This window comes from Galeopterus variegatus, unplaced genomic scaffold, assembly GCF_000696425.1.
Source record: "Galeopterus variegatus unplaced genomic scaffold, G_variegatus-3.0.2 Scaffold5214, whole genome shotgun sequence".
NCBI lineage: Eukaryota > Metazoa > Chordata > Mammalia > Dermoptera > Cynocephalidae > Galeopterus > Galeopterus variegatus.
This window is the reverse complement of record NW_007731325.1, coordinates 63775-81800: the sequence shown is the minus strand read 5'-3', so window position 1 is coordinate 81800 and position 18026 is coordinate 63775. Positions and strand designations below refer to the sequence as shown.

Below are 18026 nucleotides of genomic sequence, written 5' to 3'. Positions count from 1 at the left end.
AGTGCAAAGAGAAGCCTCGTCAAAGGGTGCCTTCCTTGGTTGGCACCTGCAGTGCATCTGAGAAGTACCCCCCGAGTGGACTGGCATGGGTGCGCTCTGGCTGTTAGAGCTGAGCTCTGGGCAGGGAGAAGGGTTCAAATGGGCAGAACAGCAAGAGGACTGTGTGTGTTCCTCTCTCGGGGGAGGGGACGAGGCCCACCGCCCTCTCTGGCTGGAAGGCACTCTTGTGCAGATGGAGTTCACGGGGCATTCCTTGCATGTGGCTTACCTCTCTTTTCTTTGAAGTCACTGTCTGGCTGCCATTTCCCAAGCCAAATCTAATTGTAAAATTCTGAGCTGTTGGCACAAACTCTTATTTGCTGCTTACACTTCCTGGTTTAAGCTAGTTTAGGCTTTCTCCCACTACCTGGGCAGGGGTGTTCTCAGGACAGTGGTTCCCGGGGTGGTCCCCAGCCTTATGCAGTGTGATCTGCCTGGAGCTCAGCCCCTCCAGCCACGCCACCATGGGGCCTTCTCCCTGTAGGTGGCTTCTCGGGACTTGTCCCCCACAGCCCCAGCCCTCTTGGGGGTCACCATGGAGACATGGCCTGTCACTCCAGGTGACTTAATCACTGGGGAAAGCCCAGCCGGAGGCTTTCAGTTGGTTTTCTGCCTCCCAACACAAATGCTGAAGTGGTGGTGGCCTCACATGGACTCGTCAAAGAAAGGCCTTTTGATCCCAGGCTGGGGAGGCCTGTCCCCGCGTGCTCCCACTGCTTCCCTGTGGAACTGCGCGTCCGGCCTCCCAGCCGGGCCTCTCCTGGGAGGCAGCTGACCTGAAAGTGATGTTATTTTTTTAACGTGGGTTTTCATACCCAGAGCAATAATATTTTCAGCTGGTTATTGAGGCTGATTAGTGAGCCCCAGGCCTCCATTTGGTTAAATAGAGCCGCCCTCACAGATGTATTTTGGGACAGTGTGAATCCAGCGTCCTGAATGGGATTGAGTTAACCCAAATGGTGGTCGGCCATTGGCCCAGGGCCTGGGCCCTGTACAGCAGTCTGGCTTTGTTCCNCAAATGGTGGTCGGCCATTGGCCCAGGGCCTGGGCCCTGTACAGCAGTCTGGCTTTGTTCCCTTGGTGCCAGACCATGAGGCAGGGCTTCCAGGGGCAGCAGGACACTGGGTACTTCTCTCCTCTCCCCGGAAAAGGGCTGTGGGTTGGCTTTAAAACGCTCAGCCTCCTTAGAGATACAATGGCCAGCTCTGTCACTTACTGCCTCTGTTGTATGTGAATCAGTTGTTTGGTCTCTCAGAACCTCAGTTTCTTCATCTGTAAATTGGGAGCGATAATACCTACTGTGTATTATCAGTACTCCAAAAGGTACGTGCATGTGCACACGTGTGTGTGTGTGCGCGCACGTACGTGCATATCAGTTTTAGAGGATTGTTGGGGAGTGAAGAGGGGGAAAATTACAGGAAAAAAGTCAAGAAGAAAGAGCTCCCCTCTCTCCTTAAAGTATCTCAAGAATTGCTCACTCCCTAAGGGCTCATCTTGATGGAGGAGGAATTGGCCTCTGGAGAGAGGCTCTGATGGGCAGCCCAGTGGGAGTCAGGAGGCCGCGGTGCCTGTCCTTGCCCTGCTAGTACCAGCTGTGTGACCTTGGGCCAGCCCTTCACTTCTCTGGGCCTCGGTGTCCAGCCCTGTGAAGTGAATTCCTTCCAGAACCACCGTCCCACAGCCCTTGATGCATGTGATCGTAGTGGTCACATTTCTCCCTTGGGGAAAATCGTTGGATCCTGGCTCTCCATTAGAAGAGAGATGGCAAGTCAAGGAAATGCGCTCACTTTGGATGGAAACAGGCCTGGCTGCCTGTGTGGACGTCCCGGACAACTGCTGCCTGCACTTTCTCCTCGTCCAGGAGGGTCTTCCAGGCGTGCCTGGGGAGGAGTCGGGGCTAGACCCTGGGCCACGACGTTGCCTTGAACACAGCGATGAGGGCTGGGGTCTGACTCCACAGTGGGGTGCCTGGGGGAGGAGTTTGGGTCTGCCTGAGCTGCTGTCATTTCCTTTCTCTTTTGACATAGTTGTACTTTTGGACTGAGGCTGACAAATCCTTGGGTGGTAGATTTTGAAATGGTTATAAATAATTTTTAATTAGCTCCTTTGTCTAAATGAGAAAGGCAAACCTACTTGGGCTTCTTGTTAACGCGAGGCCTTTCATCCACTTGGCAAGTGCGTCAGACGTGACTGAAGAGCCCATCGCGATTCAAGAAAAATGAAAAAGTCTGTTTTGGGGGGGCCTCTCTTCTTTAGAGCTCAGGTCCCGCTGTCCTAGCTAACAATTTGGAGTCCCAAATTCCTTGGTGCGTTGAGAAAGAGTGAGCGCCGGGCTTAGAGCTTCAAGTCTCAGCCCTGCCACCTCCAGCTCCATGACTCTGAGTGACTTGCTTCCCACTGTGGATCCTTTTGATCTCTGTGTACAGAAGAAGGGGTAGAGTGGCAGCCCCTGCCCTCCCGTGGCACCACCTGGCTCTTTTGAGGTTCAGAAAACATCTAAAAAGTCTCTGTATGTTCACTTTGTAAACTGAAAAGCTGGAAAAGGTAAGGCATGCATACTGTTGTTTTTCCTTACAAGGTATAATAATCACGATGGTGAGAATTATGGCAGCTGTTTGAGTATTTATTATGCTCAGGACTCTGAGCTGAGAACTTTCTCACTTCTGTCTGCACAGTTGCCCTGTGCGTAGGTGCTGGTCCCATCTGCATTTTACAGAGAGGCTAAGCCAGTTGTCTAAGGTCACACAGCTTGTAAGGTCTGAGTGACCTCAGGCAGCCTCTCAAGGCTTCCAGTGTGGTGGCCGGCAAGAGGCTCTGATTCCATTGGTCCGGGTGGGGCTGGGCATCAGTGTTTGCTGGTGCTCCTGGTGATTTTGATGTGCAGCTGGCGAGGAGAGCCGCTGCTCTGAGAACCAGCGTCCAAGGGAGAGTGCAGAGTCGTTTGTGCCGGACGTTGGGGCTCCTTGGCCAGGCCTCCTTCTCTGGGCCTCAGTTTCCTGCCCTGAAGGAGGGCATTGGTCAGGTGGCCTGTAGAGGGTCTTCTCCAAGGGGCTCAAAGGTTCTGTAACTATAAGAAGCTCATGAGCAAATCTGTTATACATATTTTCTATGTGTGTGTGTATATATATATATATATATATTTTTTTTTTTTAAATCCTCTTTTAGGCAGAATATGAAGTTACTCCAGATGAAAAACTGGGAGAGAAAGGGAAGGAAATTATGACCAAGTACCTCACTCCAAAGGTAAGAGCCCTCTCAAACCCCACAGCAGGAGGAATGGAGGCCTTATCCAGGAATATGGGACCCCAGATCTGTGCTGCACCACATGGGGAACTGTCATGTCCAGGCTGGCAGCTGCTATTGGTCCCCAGAGACCCTCAGTTCTCGTGGTCCACCAGAGTGCCCAAGCCCAGCAGCACCAAGAGGTGGCTGGTCCTGGCCAGGCCTGGAGGAGGGGAGGGAACCTGCTTCAAGGACCCTCATGCAGTCCACACCCAAGTGTTTGTAGCAGGACAAGTGGAGGCCCAGCCGAGGTTGGAAGCGCCCAGGAGAAAGGGCTCCGCTGGGGTGTCTCTGACAGGTGGGTGTGGAGGGGAAGGGTCCAGAGGTGACCAGGAGGGAGAAGGGGAGGCCAAGCTGCAGTGGCAGAGCATGCCACCTAAAACTGAGACTGTCAGTGGCACACACAGAAGAAGGCAGAGAATCCTGAAGTGTATTCATAAGGATGGTTGAGGGAATAGGGGTCACCCCATCCTCAGGGTCCTGTCAGCCTTGATTCTTTGGAACCTCCACTTTCTTAACTCAGCTTGACAGAGGAATGTGTTCTCAACCCATTTACTGTTCTAGTCCCAGCTGTTCTACCCATTCGGTCAAGCCAGGTTCCCTCACTAAGCTTCAGTTTCCCTTTCTTAAAAGTAGCCTCCCATCCAGACCCAGCTCCCAGAGGCGTTGAGAGCCTGAGATGAGATGTGCGTGTGAACAGCTTTGTGTGTGTCCTGTACCTCTGGGGCCAGTGGTGGCTTCACGCTGCTCAGGACCGTGGACACTGTGGGCACCAGCCCCCTTGGGAAGGGTGTTGCTCATGGTGGCCATCCCAGGCTGTAGTAGCCTGAAGTGACAGCCTGGGGATGAGATCCTGGCCACCAGTCTTTCCCCACCCCAGATGCCTCTCTCAGCACTGTAGCCCTCGTTCTCACACAGGTGTGTTCCTCTGCAGCACCTGCAGTGAGCCGTGGCCGTCCCCCTTGCGGGGCGGCCCTGCCTCACACCACAAGTGTTGGTGTCGGTCCTGCCACTCCCAACGGCCAACCAAACAACCACCCTAAATGCGCATAGCACTTTCATTTCCTCGCTGCTTCCTCTGCTGTTTCTAGGTCTGCTTCCATCATAATCATGCACTTCTCTTCATGTGAATTGCAAACACCCCCAGTCCTTTTGCACTTTTCAGAAATGACAGGATTAATGCTCGTAAAACGCCTCCAGATGCAGAGCAGGGCTGTGTCGCTCCATCTGTGGGGCTGTTGGGTGGCGTTGCCTCGCTGTGGCCCAGATATGGACCTGTTGGAGACTATGAGGTTCTCGGGGGAAAGTGGTCAAGGAGGCGATGTCTGAGCAGGGCCCCAGTTCACCCATAGTCACAGCCAATGACATGTCAGTGAGGCTATAGGTGGGTGCACTTTTGATCTCCTGGCCACCACTCGAAACAGCGTGAACACCCTGGGCATAGGCAGGTGCCCTGAGCTCAGAGGCAGCGTCACCCTGAGGGGTGTCAGTGCCCCAGAGGGGATGATGATAATAGTCCCTGCTGAGCCTGACAGTGTGCCAGATGCCTGCAAGACACTATCTCTGAGGGGCACAGCACCCATGAGAAGTGCCCCTTCCCATAGACAGGCTGCCAAGGCCACGAGGGGAGTGACTTGAGAAGGCTGCTCAGCTGACAGCGTCTCCACCTGCCCTTTGCAAAGGCATCTGCCACTGTGACTCACTATGGCCCAGTCCAGCTCTCCATCTGCACCCTCTTTGAGGCTATCCACCCACATGCGTCCCCCCCAAACATGGGCAACTGACGTATTGAGGACTTGCAGTGTCAGGCACCACCTCATGTAGTCCTTGCTGCACTGCAGGTGCAGATTCTATTGGATCCACTCCGACAACTGAGGAAGGGGAGGCTCGGGAGCTGTCATGCCCCAGGTTGCACAGTTAGGAAGTGGCAGAGCTGCGATTTGGAGCCATCGGTGTTCTCCTGGGGGGCTCTGTTTCCTGCTGCTCCCCTTCACTGTCCTTCTGCTTTCTGTTGGCCTGGCTGGGCTCTGCAGGGAGGGTGGAGTACTCCCTTGCCCAGCCTCACTGGTTGGAATGGGCTTTCTTGACCTGTCCATTTGCAGGGCATGTGCAGACATTAGGGCTGCTGCTGGGAGCTGCTTACCTCTCCCACCCCCTGGCCAACACCATCCAGAAGCCTCTACAGCCCCTGATCTGGGCCCTCCAGATCTCTCTCCCTCTGCTCAGCGCTGCCTCCATCTCCTGGAGGGATGGAGCCCAGACTCCCCATCAGCTCAGACGGCTTTACAAGTGCCTCTGAGCCTGCCAACATTTTTTCCTTAAGTACTACTTGATTTTTGAAATTTAAACCACACCATATGTTATGGCCCAGGGGCCTGGGGGGTGGGGGTCGAAGCCATCCCTGGGTTGACTGTTTTCTTACAATAAATTTTGCACTGCCCTCCCCGTCCTTCTCATAGCAGCTTGCTCAGGAGCCTCGTTTACTTCTCTGTATTGCACGTGTCCCAGGTGCAGGGGCGTGAGGGGCTGAGGCCCCAGCATTGACTCTGAGGCCTTCAAACAGCCCCCAGAGCCATTGTCCTCAAACCCAGATTGTCCTTGATTTGGACAGCCTCCTCAAGATGCAGCTTGTGCATCTCGGCTCCAAGAAGGGCTTTCCAAAGAGGAGACTATAGTGCACTGATCCCTTGAGAGACTGTGAAGAAAGGCCTCTGTGCTCCGTCACGTGTGGGCAACACTGCATGCTGTATCTCCCCCTGGTGAAGATTCGCCCAGCACATATTAAAGGCTCTGAGAAGTCCTGCAAAAAAAGAAACCTGTTTCACTGCTAGCAAAACATTTCCAAAACTTATTTGACCACAAAACTCCCCCCCCCCGCCCAATTTTACGCCCTGCCAAACACACCTTTGGCTGCAGAACATGTCCACAAGTCTTCGTGACCACGCGTCTGTCTACTCTAGCATGCTCTTTCCTGTTTCTCTCTCCCAGTCCTTCACTGGCTGCAGCCACGCTGTTTCCCAGTCCCATCCTGANCCCCCCCCCCGCCCAATTTTACGCCCTGCCAAACACACCTTTGGCTGCAGAACATGTCCACAAGTCTTCGTGACCACGCGTCTGTCTACTCTAGCATGCTCTTTCCTGTTTCTCTCTCCCAGTCCTTCACTGGCTGCAGCCACGCTGTTTCCCAGTCCCATCCTGACGCCCACACCTTGTTGCCTTTGGTCAGGCTGTCCCCTGGAAGGCCCTTCACTGGAAGGTGCTGCTCTCTGCTCCGTCTTTCTCACTTCTGTGTCCCTGCTTAGCCCAAGCGCCTCCAGCTGCAGAGATCCTCCACCTCTTGCCAGAATCCGTGGCTCTCACCTGGGTGGTCTCTGAGCACGCTGTTCCATTTTTGTGAGTCCATGCCTGGTGGTGGAGGAGCCCACCTTGCAGAGTGGGACAACACAAACAGGAGCCGCCCCTGGCCCAGCCCAGGCAAGCCAGGGTGGGCTTCTAGGAGGCGATGCTGCTGCATCAGGTCTTAGAGGAGGAGGAAGCTGGATGCAAAAGAAGAGAAAGGAAAAGGACCTTTTATGGGCAAAGGTATAGAGCAGTGTGGTTTTCACCTGGGGGTGTGCTGCCCCTGGGGGCATTTGGCATTGTCTGGAGATATTTGTAATTGGCACAATTGGTGGTGGTGTAGGGGGGTGCTGTTGGCATCTAATTAGTGGAGCCCAGGGATGCTACTGAACATCTACAGTGCACATGACAGCTTCCTAACACAAAGAATTATCTAGTGGAAAAATGTCAGTAGTGCCAAGGCTGAGAACCTTGGTATAGGGGTAGGAAAGGGCAGGGGGTGGTCAGTACTGTGGGAGTGGGAAGGTAGGGGGAAGGGACCTCTGGGCTGCAGGGCCTGGGAAACCACAATGAGGAGGTGGCAGTGGGGAGCCCCCGGGCTTCGAATGCCATTCACATTTTAGGACATGCCCTCGTGAATTGTTGATCCATTCATGGATTAATGGGTTAGTGGGTTAAAGGGTTATCCAAGAGTAGACTGGTTGCTTTATGAGGAGAGGAAGACAGCAGGTTAGCATACTCTTGCCCCCTCGCCATGTGACACTCTGCACCAACTCGGGACTCTGCAGAGAGTCCCCACCAGGAAGAGGCCCTCACCAGATGTGCCCTCTTGATCTTGGACTTCCCACCTCCAAAACTGTAAGAAATTTCATTTCTTTATAACTTACCCAGATTCAGGTGTTCTGTTATAAGAAACAGAAAATGGACTAAGACAGTGGCTTAGGAAAGCCACCTCCACACCCCGCAGAGGCAGGGTTCTTAGCTCATTAGACAGAGATGATGGTATCTGTTTTCTGTGTGTCCCCTGCCCCAGCACAGTTCCGGACACACGATTGTCAACTGATGCAAGTTAGTGTGAATGAAACGATGTGGGGAGCCCTGGGAAGCTCCCCATCATGAACCCTCACCTCTCCTGCCTTATGTCTCTGGGGAGCTGGCTCTTGGCTGGCTCTCATCACATCTGGGTGTCTCATATCATGTGTTTTCTGGAGGACTGGATGGATGGAAAACCTCTGCTGGAAGTAGATGCTTATATCTGGACCTGCATTCTCCCTCCCCGTGGGAGTGTGCTCTTCAAACTCTTGCTTGAAGCTTCCATCCCAGGAGGCAAAGCCCATTCCTTAGACACTGCCTCAAGTCCTGAATCCATTGCCCACACACAGCCAGCTTTGCTTTGGGGACATCACATAACCCCAGCCAAGGGTGGGCTTTGGAACAGGTTGAAAGCTGTTGTAGATCTAATAGAAAGGCAGCAGAGTGCATGAGAAGGTGAGCTTAGAATCAGGTAGATCTGGGCCCAAAGCCAGACTTGGCCTCTTAGCTGCATGGCCTTGGGAACTTAGCTTCACAGCAATGCAGGTTCCTCATCTGTCAAGGGGGTGGGGCACTGGTGGGACATTAAGTGAAACCAGCAAGTACATGGCACGGTAGCTGGTACACATTAGACACCCCATCCATGGTGATGGTCATCTGCCTCTCCTTTCCCTTCTCTGTGCTTACAAAATCAGGCTGCTGGATGAAGAAATCATTCAGACATGGAACTCCCAGCTGTGGAGTTGTGATGGGCCAAGGAGGGGCTGGAGGGCCACCAGCTGCAGAGGGCTGTACAGAGGCTGGACTCTTTAAAAGGCAATGTATTAGGATGATTAGTACTGGCTGCCATAGTAGACGCACCCCCAAATCTCAGGGGCTTCAGAAAACAAAGGCTGATTTCTTTCTCATGCATAATATGATTGGGTCATTGACTCTCCTGGGTCCTTCTCCAGCGGTGACTCAGGGAGCCTGGCTGCTTTCATGGCTCCACCATCTTGACCATGTTGTCTCATGGCCACCACCAAAGGGAAGAGAGGGAGGAAGGAGGCACAGGAGCTTTTAACTGCCTCAACACGGTCACTTCTCACCGTGCACTGGCCAGGAGGAAGGCGGGGAAGGCAGAGAAGCAGATGGAACACTGGGTGAGAAAACCAGGGAGGCTGCTTCTCCACGTTCTCATCCCTCAGCCCCAAGCAAAACACACTGTCTGCATGGCAGGCTGGTCTCCAGAGCTGGCTCGACAGCCACGAGCACCGTGTTTTATCCTCAGGTTTGTCAGCTCGGCAAAGCGGGCCTGGGGGCTGCACAGTCAAATCCCACATGTGTGCGGAGCTCCTGAGAGATCTGGGCAGCTCGCCTTCCAGTTCCCTGCAGACCAGAAGTGATGCAGGTGACAGGTGCTCAGGGGAGGGGAGGGCCACTCTCAAATGGGGCAAACCAGGAAATATTCCTAATTATAATAATAAATAAGTGATCGTGAAACCAGTCTTGTGTATAATCACCCATTACTACAGACGACAGTTTTGAAATACCAGCTTTTTTGAGGTCTACTTCTTATTCCATAGGACTCACCCTTTGAAAGTGTGCAATTCAGTAGTTTTCAAAATATTCACAGTCATGTAACCATCATTATTACCTGATTCCAGGGCATTTTATCCCCCAAAAAGAAATTATCATACCCATTAGCAGTCATTCCTCATTTCCCGGCAACCATTAATCTTTCTGTCTCCTGGCCTGTTTTGGACATTTTATATAAATGACACATCGTATAATATGTACCCTTCTGTGACTGGCTTTTTTCACAGTGGAATGTTTTCAAGGTTCATCCATGTTGCAGCGTGTATCAGCACTTCACCCTTCTTATGGCTAAATTACATTCTATTATGTGCATAAACCACGTTTTATTTGTTTACTCATCAGTGGACAGACACTTGGGTCGTCTCTACTTTTTGGCTGTTGTGAATAGTGCTGCTGAGAACATTCATGTAAAAATTTTTGTGTAAATGTTTTCATTTCTCTTGGGCATATACTTAGGAGTGGTATAACTGGGTCATATGTAAACTCTGTTTAACCTTTTGAGAAACTGCCAGCCTGTTTTTCAAAGCCATGCACCACTTTGAATTCCCAACAGCAGTGTCTGAAGGTTCCGATTTCTCCACATCCTTATCAACACTTATTTTCTATCTTTTTTATTTTATCCACCCTAATGGGTGTGAAATGGTATCTTGGTGTGATTTTAATTTGCACTTCCCTAATGACTAGTAATGTTGAACATCTTTTCCTGTGCTTATTGGCCATTTGTATATCTTATTTGGGAAATGTCTATTCAAATCCTTTGCCCATTTTGGGGGCAGTTGGGTTGTTTGTCTTTTTATGTTCTCTCTCTCTCTCTCTCTCTTTTTTATAGCTGGCTGGTACAGGGATCAAACCCTGGACCTTGGTGTTATCAGCACCATGCTGTAACCAGCTGAGCTAACTGGCCAGGTATTTGTCTTTTTAATGTTGAGTTGCAAGAGTTCTTTATATGTTCTAGATACAAATTCCTTATCAAATATATGATTTGTGAATATTTCATCTCATTCTGGGGATTGTCTTTTCACTCTCTTGATGGTGTCCCTGGAAGCACAACAATTTTTAATTTTGTTGAAATTCAGACTTCATTTTTGTTACTTGTTTTTAAGTGGCTTATTTTCACTTTGTCTTATCTGTCCTTGTAAGAAGGCCTCAGTTTTTTGAGGAACAGGGCACATACGGGACAAACTAAGCAAATTCTTGTACACATTTGGCCCCATGAAGTGGTCTTCCTCTGGAGAAACAAAGTCCGATTCCCTGTTGAAAAGCTCAGGGCCAGGCATGGTCCTTCACAGACACTCTACCCTTACCCTTCTTGACCTGCCAGCAGTCTGCAGGCTTTGAGCCCCTCCACGTCCAGCACTGCACTGGCATCTCACAGACCTGCTTGTTGATCTTCCTAGCAACTCCCCAAGATGTGTGTTACTGTACCCATTTTACGGATCAGGCAACTGAGGTTTGGGAAGAGAAGAGGCTGGTCTAGGGTGGTAGAGCCAGGGCTTAAGCGGAGCCACTGTGACCTGCCTCAGCAATGTTATTTGTAGGACACTTTGCTGTGGTTCATTATAACTGGGCCCATGAGCAACTGTGCCAGGTCTCCATCATTGAACTGTCTCACCTCAATTACCGGGGCCTGGCAGGTGGTACCAGTTTCAACGTGGGTTTGTTGAAGAGTATCAGTGGATTCTAGGGAAAGCTCAAACCCAGCAGATGGTCCTGCTGAAAGGGCCGGCATCAGGTTCCTCCTGGACATTGGGGGTGGACAAGTTGGGTTGGGGCAGACTTCTGATGCGAACCAGCTTGGCGTTCCTTTGTGGGATGCTGGGAGTACCCCAGTTCAGGCGGCCCGGGGAGTGCCTTTCTTGCCAAAGGTCCGGCAGGATATTGTTCTCTGGGCCCTCCATAGACACAGGGCTGCCTCTTTGTTTCTATAAACAATGATAGGGTAAGACAGGGAAGTTTTGTTCTTGTTAAGGGGGAAATTACTCCCCATCAGCCTGTGTTTCTGCACAAAAGAAATCTATTCCTAGTGCTTGTATGGCTCTCCGGAAAACATCCACCTTTTACAAGTAAAGAGCTTGAATGAAAGGAAATAATTATTCCAAGTTCCTTCTTTCTCTGGCCCCCCACCTCACTGCACCACCTCCCTGGCACCTCCCCCATTCCCACCCAGACACCAGCATCAGGAGCCCAAGCAGGCTGGTTCTGAGCTCCTTGGCCTCTGAGGTAGCCAGTGGCTTCACTCCTTGTCCCCAGGACCACCTGGAACCCCAGTCCTGCCACTTTCCAGCTGTGTGTCCTTGGAGCTGGGTACGGGGCTGATAACAATGGTGCTCATCTGTGCTGGTGGCCGTCAGTCATTCCCGCCCACCTTCACGGTTCTTTCTGTGAGTATTTGCAGACCATCCTTACAATTATCTATATAATGTTTTTCTTTCAAACAACTCATCTTTTGACTTAGAATTTTAAAAGGAATTTGCCTGGAAAACCAGTATTGATTAATCATACATAAAGATAACTGGAAAAATTGGTTTTAAATCCAAGCTAGATAGTCTTTTACCTGCCTAAGACTCTGAGCCTGAAGCCTCCTTTCTCTTTGTTTTAAGGGAGATTAGTGAGTGTTAGAGGCGTGCTAACCAAATACTGGCACCACACTGAGACCTTCTACTTGATGATGAGAAACTTGAAGGAGAGTTGAAGAGAATAACGTTTTCACTGAGTATTCAGTATTATATAATTGTGGCCCTGAACCTCCTAAGACCGTATCATCATCTTTGGAGAATGCTGGGCTAACCCCCTACTTCCCAACTATGATTCATTATGGAAAAGCTGGTTTGTTATTGGTAGAGACAGCATGGCCTAGAGCAAAGAACCCAGATTAGGAGTCAGGCTCATTCCTGGATCTCTCTTCCTGGGGTCTGTGGCCTTGGGGGTGAGAGTAGCTTAGGGTCTGCCTAACCATCTAACCAACCCACAGTCTCTAGGGCAGCCCAGAGCATGGAATATGGGAGGCTTGGGCAAGTCCCCCGCTTCTGAGTGCCGGCCACATCCTCCATGGGGTTTGGGCTCCCAGCCACTGGCTCTGGCCCCGGCTTTTCATCTCTGATGAGATCACATGCCCCCCAGAACAGATCTCCATTCTGTTAACGAATCTGGTGAGCTCAGAGGCCACCTTTGCTTGAGTGAAGGGTCTAGCTGAGAGGCGGGCTGGGGTGGAAGGCAGCTGGGCCAGCTGGGCCGAGCACCTGGCTTTTCCAACTTCCTGACAAAGCGCTGAGATGCGAGGGCCTTGAGAAAGGGACTTCCTGGGGTTTTCTCAAGCAGCAGTAGTAAGGGATGGCGGCTGGGCCTCTTCCTCTTCCACTTTTGGGAGCAGCAGAGAGAGGAATTCAAAGGAAATAAAGCCACGTTTGTGCTCACTAGCTGTGCTGGCACAAGACAGAAGGGAGCTAGCATTTACTGAGCAACTGCTACAGGCCTGGAACTTGACGCTCCATGTTTTACGAAGTACCCCTAGCTGTCTGAAATGACGAGAAGTGGGCTCACCTAGGATGGGCCACGGCACCCAGGAGAATCTCAGGGGCCACCCATCCCAGGCCTTGCAAACAGTTTTAGCTACAGATTTCCAGTGTGTAAACAATAAAGAAGATCTGCTGTGGTTGACCAGGCTGGGGGCTGGACCCCCCCTGGTAACTCACCTTAGAAGAGCAGACTAGAATGTTCCTCATTAGGCTCTCCACAACCCTGTGCTAGATACGTGGAAAGAAGGCCTCAAAAGGAAGGCTCCCTGACTAGATTTTCCTCTTCCTACTGTAGCTGGCCTGCAGCAGGGCTGGAATTCCTCTGAGGTTCTTATCCTTTGGGCCAGTATGTGTCTAAATGCTGAGACATTTGTGATGTCTGAGCAAAGCAGAAAAGGGGGCTGGTGCCAGTCCTTCCACCATTGAAGCGCCGAGTCATTAACTTTCTCACACTCCTTATTTTTTTTTTAAAAGATGACCGGCAAGAGGATCTTAACCCTTGACTTGGTGTTGTCAGCACCACACTCTCCCAAGTGAGCCACAGGCCAGCCCTCTCTCACACTCCTTTACTGAGGGTGAGTTTTAATGGGTAGATGGGAGAAAGTAACATTAATTTAGCACCCACTGTATGCTACAAGCTTTACATCTTTATTTCATTCCATGTTTGTGACAGCCCTGTGCAATATACACAATTGTCCACATCTTACCCTAGGCAGTCAAAGTTCTTTAGCTAATAATAGTGAAACTGGGAGATTTGAAAACAGGGACTCTAACAGATATTTGTATGCTAATGTCCATAATGGGATTACTCAGAATCTCCAGAAAGGTAGAAACAACCCCAACGTCCATCAACATATATGAATAAATAGGCAAAATGTGGTGTATCCATACAATGGAATATTATTCAGCCATAAAAAGCAACAAAGTTCTGATACGTGCTACAACATGGATTAACCTCGAAAACATTACCCTGAGTGCAAGAAGCTAGACACAAAAGGCCACATTGTATGATTCCATTTATACGAGGCATCTAGGATAGGTGCATTCATAGAGACAGAGAGTAGAGTTAACCAGGGGATTGGAAGGAAGGGGGGAATGAGGAATTACTGCTTCCTGGGTACAGAGTTTCTGCTGGGGATGATGGAAAATACTGAAAAAAGATAGTAGCGATCGTTGACATGATGCATGTCATTAATACCACTGAATTGAACACTTAAAAATGGTTAAAACGGTGAACTTTATGTTATGTATATTTTACCACAGTAAAAGAAAAAGAAAGTAAAATAAAAAGAGTGTGAAGCTGGAGTATATCCCGTGTCTGTCCGACTGTGGAGCTGTGATCTTTCTCCTCACTGCACTGTCTTCTCAGAAGTTAACCAAACACTAAATTTCCCCTGCATCAGCCTCCCAGGGGCAGCAAGGATGACAGGACCGGCTGAAGGAGCAAGTCTGGGAGGCGAGGTGGGGCTGACGTCCGACGGATGGCTCCTGGCCCCGAACCTGGGCCTCGGCTTCCTCTTTGCACTGTGGTGTTAGCATTTTCTCATGTCACCGTCTCTCTGTGCAGTATTTTAAATGACTATGTAATTGTCCTTCAAATAGACCTACCGCTCCACCCCCAGCCTTTCCTGGAAAACAAATTGTCCTCGCCCACAGCCTGATTTCATTTCAGCTCCTCCTGATGTCCTTGAGGTGATGTGCCCAGCTGGGGCTCCTCACAGCAGGCTGGAGCAGGCCCATCTAGGTCCCTTTTCCTTTCTCGTGACCTTCAAGGTCAGAAAATTGGATGTCCCTTTGATGCTGGTGGAGCCGGCTCTGCCTCTGACTCCTGTTCCTCTGTGTGTGGATGGTATTTCCTGTCCAGAATTCCTCCCTTTGGAGTGGCTGGAGGCAGGGAAATTGGCCACAGGCCTCCTGCGGGCACTTGCGCTGCCCAGCTCTGTCTTAGGTAGGCAGTGATGCTGGTCCCTGTGGCCTGAGCTTGGCTGATATACTGTGTGGCCTGATGGGCCCCCTCTATCCGTGGGCCTTGGGCAGAGAAATGACATCACATGAGGGATCGGGGATTTGGGTTGAATTCCTGGATCTTAGGAGATTCCTGCCCCTCCTTCATTCCTCAGCCCTGTGGAATGAAATCTTCACTGGAGAAAAATCCAACACAATTTCAGATCGAAGCTGGTTTGGAAGCAGTGGAACGGGAGGGTGGTGGGTGTTCTGGAAGACGGATGTTGGCTAGCTGTTCCCTCACCACTTACACACAAAGAATGAGGGCCACCCCCGTCGTGAGCATGCTGCACCCAGCGCCTTGGGACCAGAACCCCACCGTGAGCTACCTACACATGGGTGCGTGGGCCCGGGCAGAGCTGGCCGGATGCAAACCACTCACCAGGAAAAGTCCCACTTCTGCTTGTGCGACTCCTGCGGTCTCACAAGCCTCGCGTGCACAGCCTGTGTACACAGCATCCTCACACTTAGGGCCACAGGTCATGACCAGGGATTATTGAATTGACAGAGCTCGGCTGGCCACTCACTCTGCATCCGGGCACATCGCATTTTGTTAATTATCGTCTTTTGCTTTTGACGTAAGGGGTGGAGGTCTAGGTCAGGGTCATGTGTATTTTCCTTTCGTCCTCATTAAAGTTGGCCGGCTCTCAGGGCCCCTGGTTAAATTCTGCCCGTGTTTAAAAATGTCTTTTCTCACTTCCTGACCCCTAAGAATCCTTCATCCTGATTTCTGCGAAGCCACTTGAACAGCAGAACAGCAGAGCTAATGTGGGTCAAGGTCTTTCAAGTCCAGTCTGCTTTCTCTTTCTTGAAGGGTGGCGTTCTTTCACACCTTGGAACCCAGGTGGCCGGGTCAGCAGGGCACTGTGAAGGGGCTGGACTGAACTCCCCCCACTCAGAGACAGGGCTTGCTCCCAGCATTTCCTGGCCTCATAGCCCCTCATTCAGTTGCTGATACCCATGAGCCTGCTGTGTGTTTGGGGTCCTCAAAGGCAATCCTGCCATCTTAAAGTTTCCAGAAAAGTGTCAGTTTTGCCAGAAGGAAAAAAATGAATTCTTTCAGAGCCTCGGTCCTCTTGGAAGACTTCCTGAGCACAAACACCAGGAGTCAAAGGTTGGAAGCGTCCTCCTCATTGCCTGGCCAGCCCCCCTTCTCCACCCTTTGGGCCTTGGTCAAGCCTGGCCTTGACCATGAGGCCACCTCTGGGAGCTCTCCCTCCTGGGTGCTGAGAGGCTGCCCTACATGCAGCTGCCCACAGTCCTTTCCAGCCTGGAACTCCTGCCATTGGCCAACTGATTTATTCATGATGTCCTTGGGGTGGAGCTGATGACCTGGGCACAGAATGGACACTCGGGGAATCTGTGTGGCTGACAGATTGAATTAGTTCGCACCCCAGCTGGAGGAGATTTCTGACTGGTCACAGCCGTGGCCCCACCTCCACTTCTGCTCGCAAAGACAACTGCCATCTTGAAGTCTCTTCCTGGCCTGTCAGGATAACCAGCTACCCCAGAGTCACCACCGAAGAGGTGCAAGAGATCACCACCCAAAGAGTTAAGATTGCGAGAGTGGTGGCTGTGTGTCTGCATCGTAATAGAACTGTGGGCCTTTCCTAGGACAATGGGTCACTTCCAAACACAGTGTCAGGGTGGTGTTCCAAACCTCCTCCTCCACCAACCACACGAAGCTCCAGAGAGCCCCCATGAGCCCCTCAGATGCTGGGTCTTCAAGCTCCTCATCAAGAAAAGATGAAGATGGCAGATCAGATGTCATCTTCCCACAGGCTTGGTGGCTGTCGGAGGCAGGAACTGGACTGCAGACAGCTCCTTTGAGACTGAGAGCCATATGTTGGAGACAAGGGAGGGTCCAGGTTTTGCGGGGGCTGAACCTTACATAACTTGGGGAATGTCCTCTTTAGGAAAAAGAACTGAACATCATGTACAAAAGTGAATATTGAGAATGAGAAAAATCACAGTGAATCCCTGGAGGCTTGGAGATGCAGGTCCTTTTCGTCTGTGATCTCAATGTCCCAGACATGCTTCTGTAGAAATGCTCCCCCCTGGAAACCTGGCTTCTGTTCCCCACCTAGAGCACCCTCTAGACTGCAAACAAAGAGCCCCAAAGCTTAAGCTTCCTCTGCTTCGTGGTCTGTCTGCTCCTGCGGTGAGTGTCACCTCCCTTAGAACTTCAAAGAGGCACCTGAGTTACCTGAGGGTGGAGCTTGTCATTTTTCCAGCTTCCAGCTTGTCATTTTACCTGTCCGGCTGTGTCCTTGCCCCACAGGGCTGCACCTGGCTTGGTGCTCATGTCTTGCAGCTCATCAGCTGGGCTGACCACGAGGACACTTGCTGAGGAGTCGGGGGTGTTTGAGTCGAGAGCTGCGGGTATTGACATCAGACCCGGCGTGGAGCAGCGTGAGCGTGGGGCTGCGCTGATTTATTTTCTCCCCAGTGACCCAGAAGACAGACCCTGCCTTCTTCCTTTGGTCTGTTTTTGGTCGGGGCTCATGGACTGTGCTCCTGCCTGGCCATGGGTGGAGAGAGGAACTCCTCCAGACGGACACGAGGGCGTGTGGCAGTGGCTTTTCCACATGGCGCTGAAGGTTTTGATTAAAAAGGTAGAAGAATGGCGCTTTTTCTTCCTGTCAGCCAGACCTTAAATCAGCCCTCAAGTGAGGAAACGCTCTCCGCGGCTGCCGGGCAGCAGACCTCTCCTGTCTTCTGGTTGTGATTGCACAGGCAGGTTTCATTTCAAGCCGGCATTTGGGGTCACCAGCAACGAGCCCCCGGTCACCCCACCACCTCCTGCTTCCTTCGCCCCAGTTCCCGCTCCCAGAGTCGGGCGAGCCGGGCTGAGTCAGCGCATGGAACTCGGAACCAGCCAGCTTCGGGGTGGGGGAGAAGAGCCAGGCAGACGCCTGCACAGCGCCCGGAGGCCCCTCCTAGTCACCTGGCCTAAACCCCTGACTTTACAGATGGCAAAGTAGTCTGGATTCTTGGCAGCAAGTGGCAGATACTTCCCAGTTGCTCAGACAAAGGGGGAATTTATTGGAAAGATGGGGGAGGGGTTCTCATATGGTCACATGAAACCATGAGAGGGACACGGCGGTACGTGGACCGGGGAACCCCTGCAACCAGGACACTTCTCCCAAGGGCAGCTCCAGGTTCTCCCCCAGCCAGCAGCCCCCAAGCCTTTCCAGCCCACAGTTTCCACCTGAGATGGACACTGACCCTCCACCC

The 18026-nt window shown here is 51.5% G+C and overlaps 1 protein-coding gene across 1 annotated transcript in view; it reads left to right on the top strand.

The window, feature by feature from the left end:
* Window positions 1–18026, top strand: part of GRK5 (G protein-coupled receptor kinase 5) — a 127303-nt gene that overhangs the window by 68032 nt on the left and 41245 nt on the right. The window contains exon 4 of the mRNA XM_008589108.1: window positions 3205–3282. Within this exon, the coding sequence (XP_008587330.1) occupies window positions 3205–3282 (78 nt within the window). The remainder of the gene's footprint in view (window positions 1–3204; window positions 3283–18026) is intronic.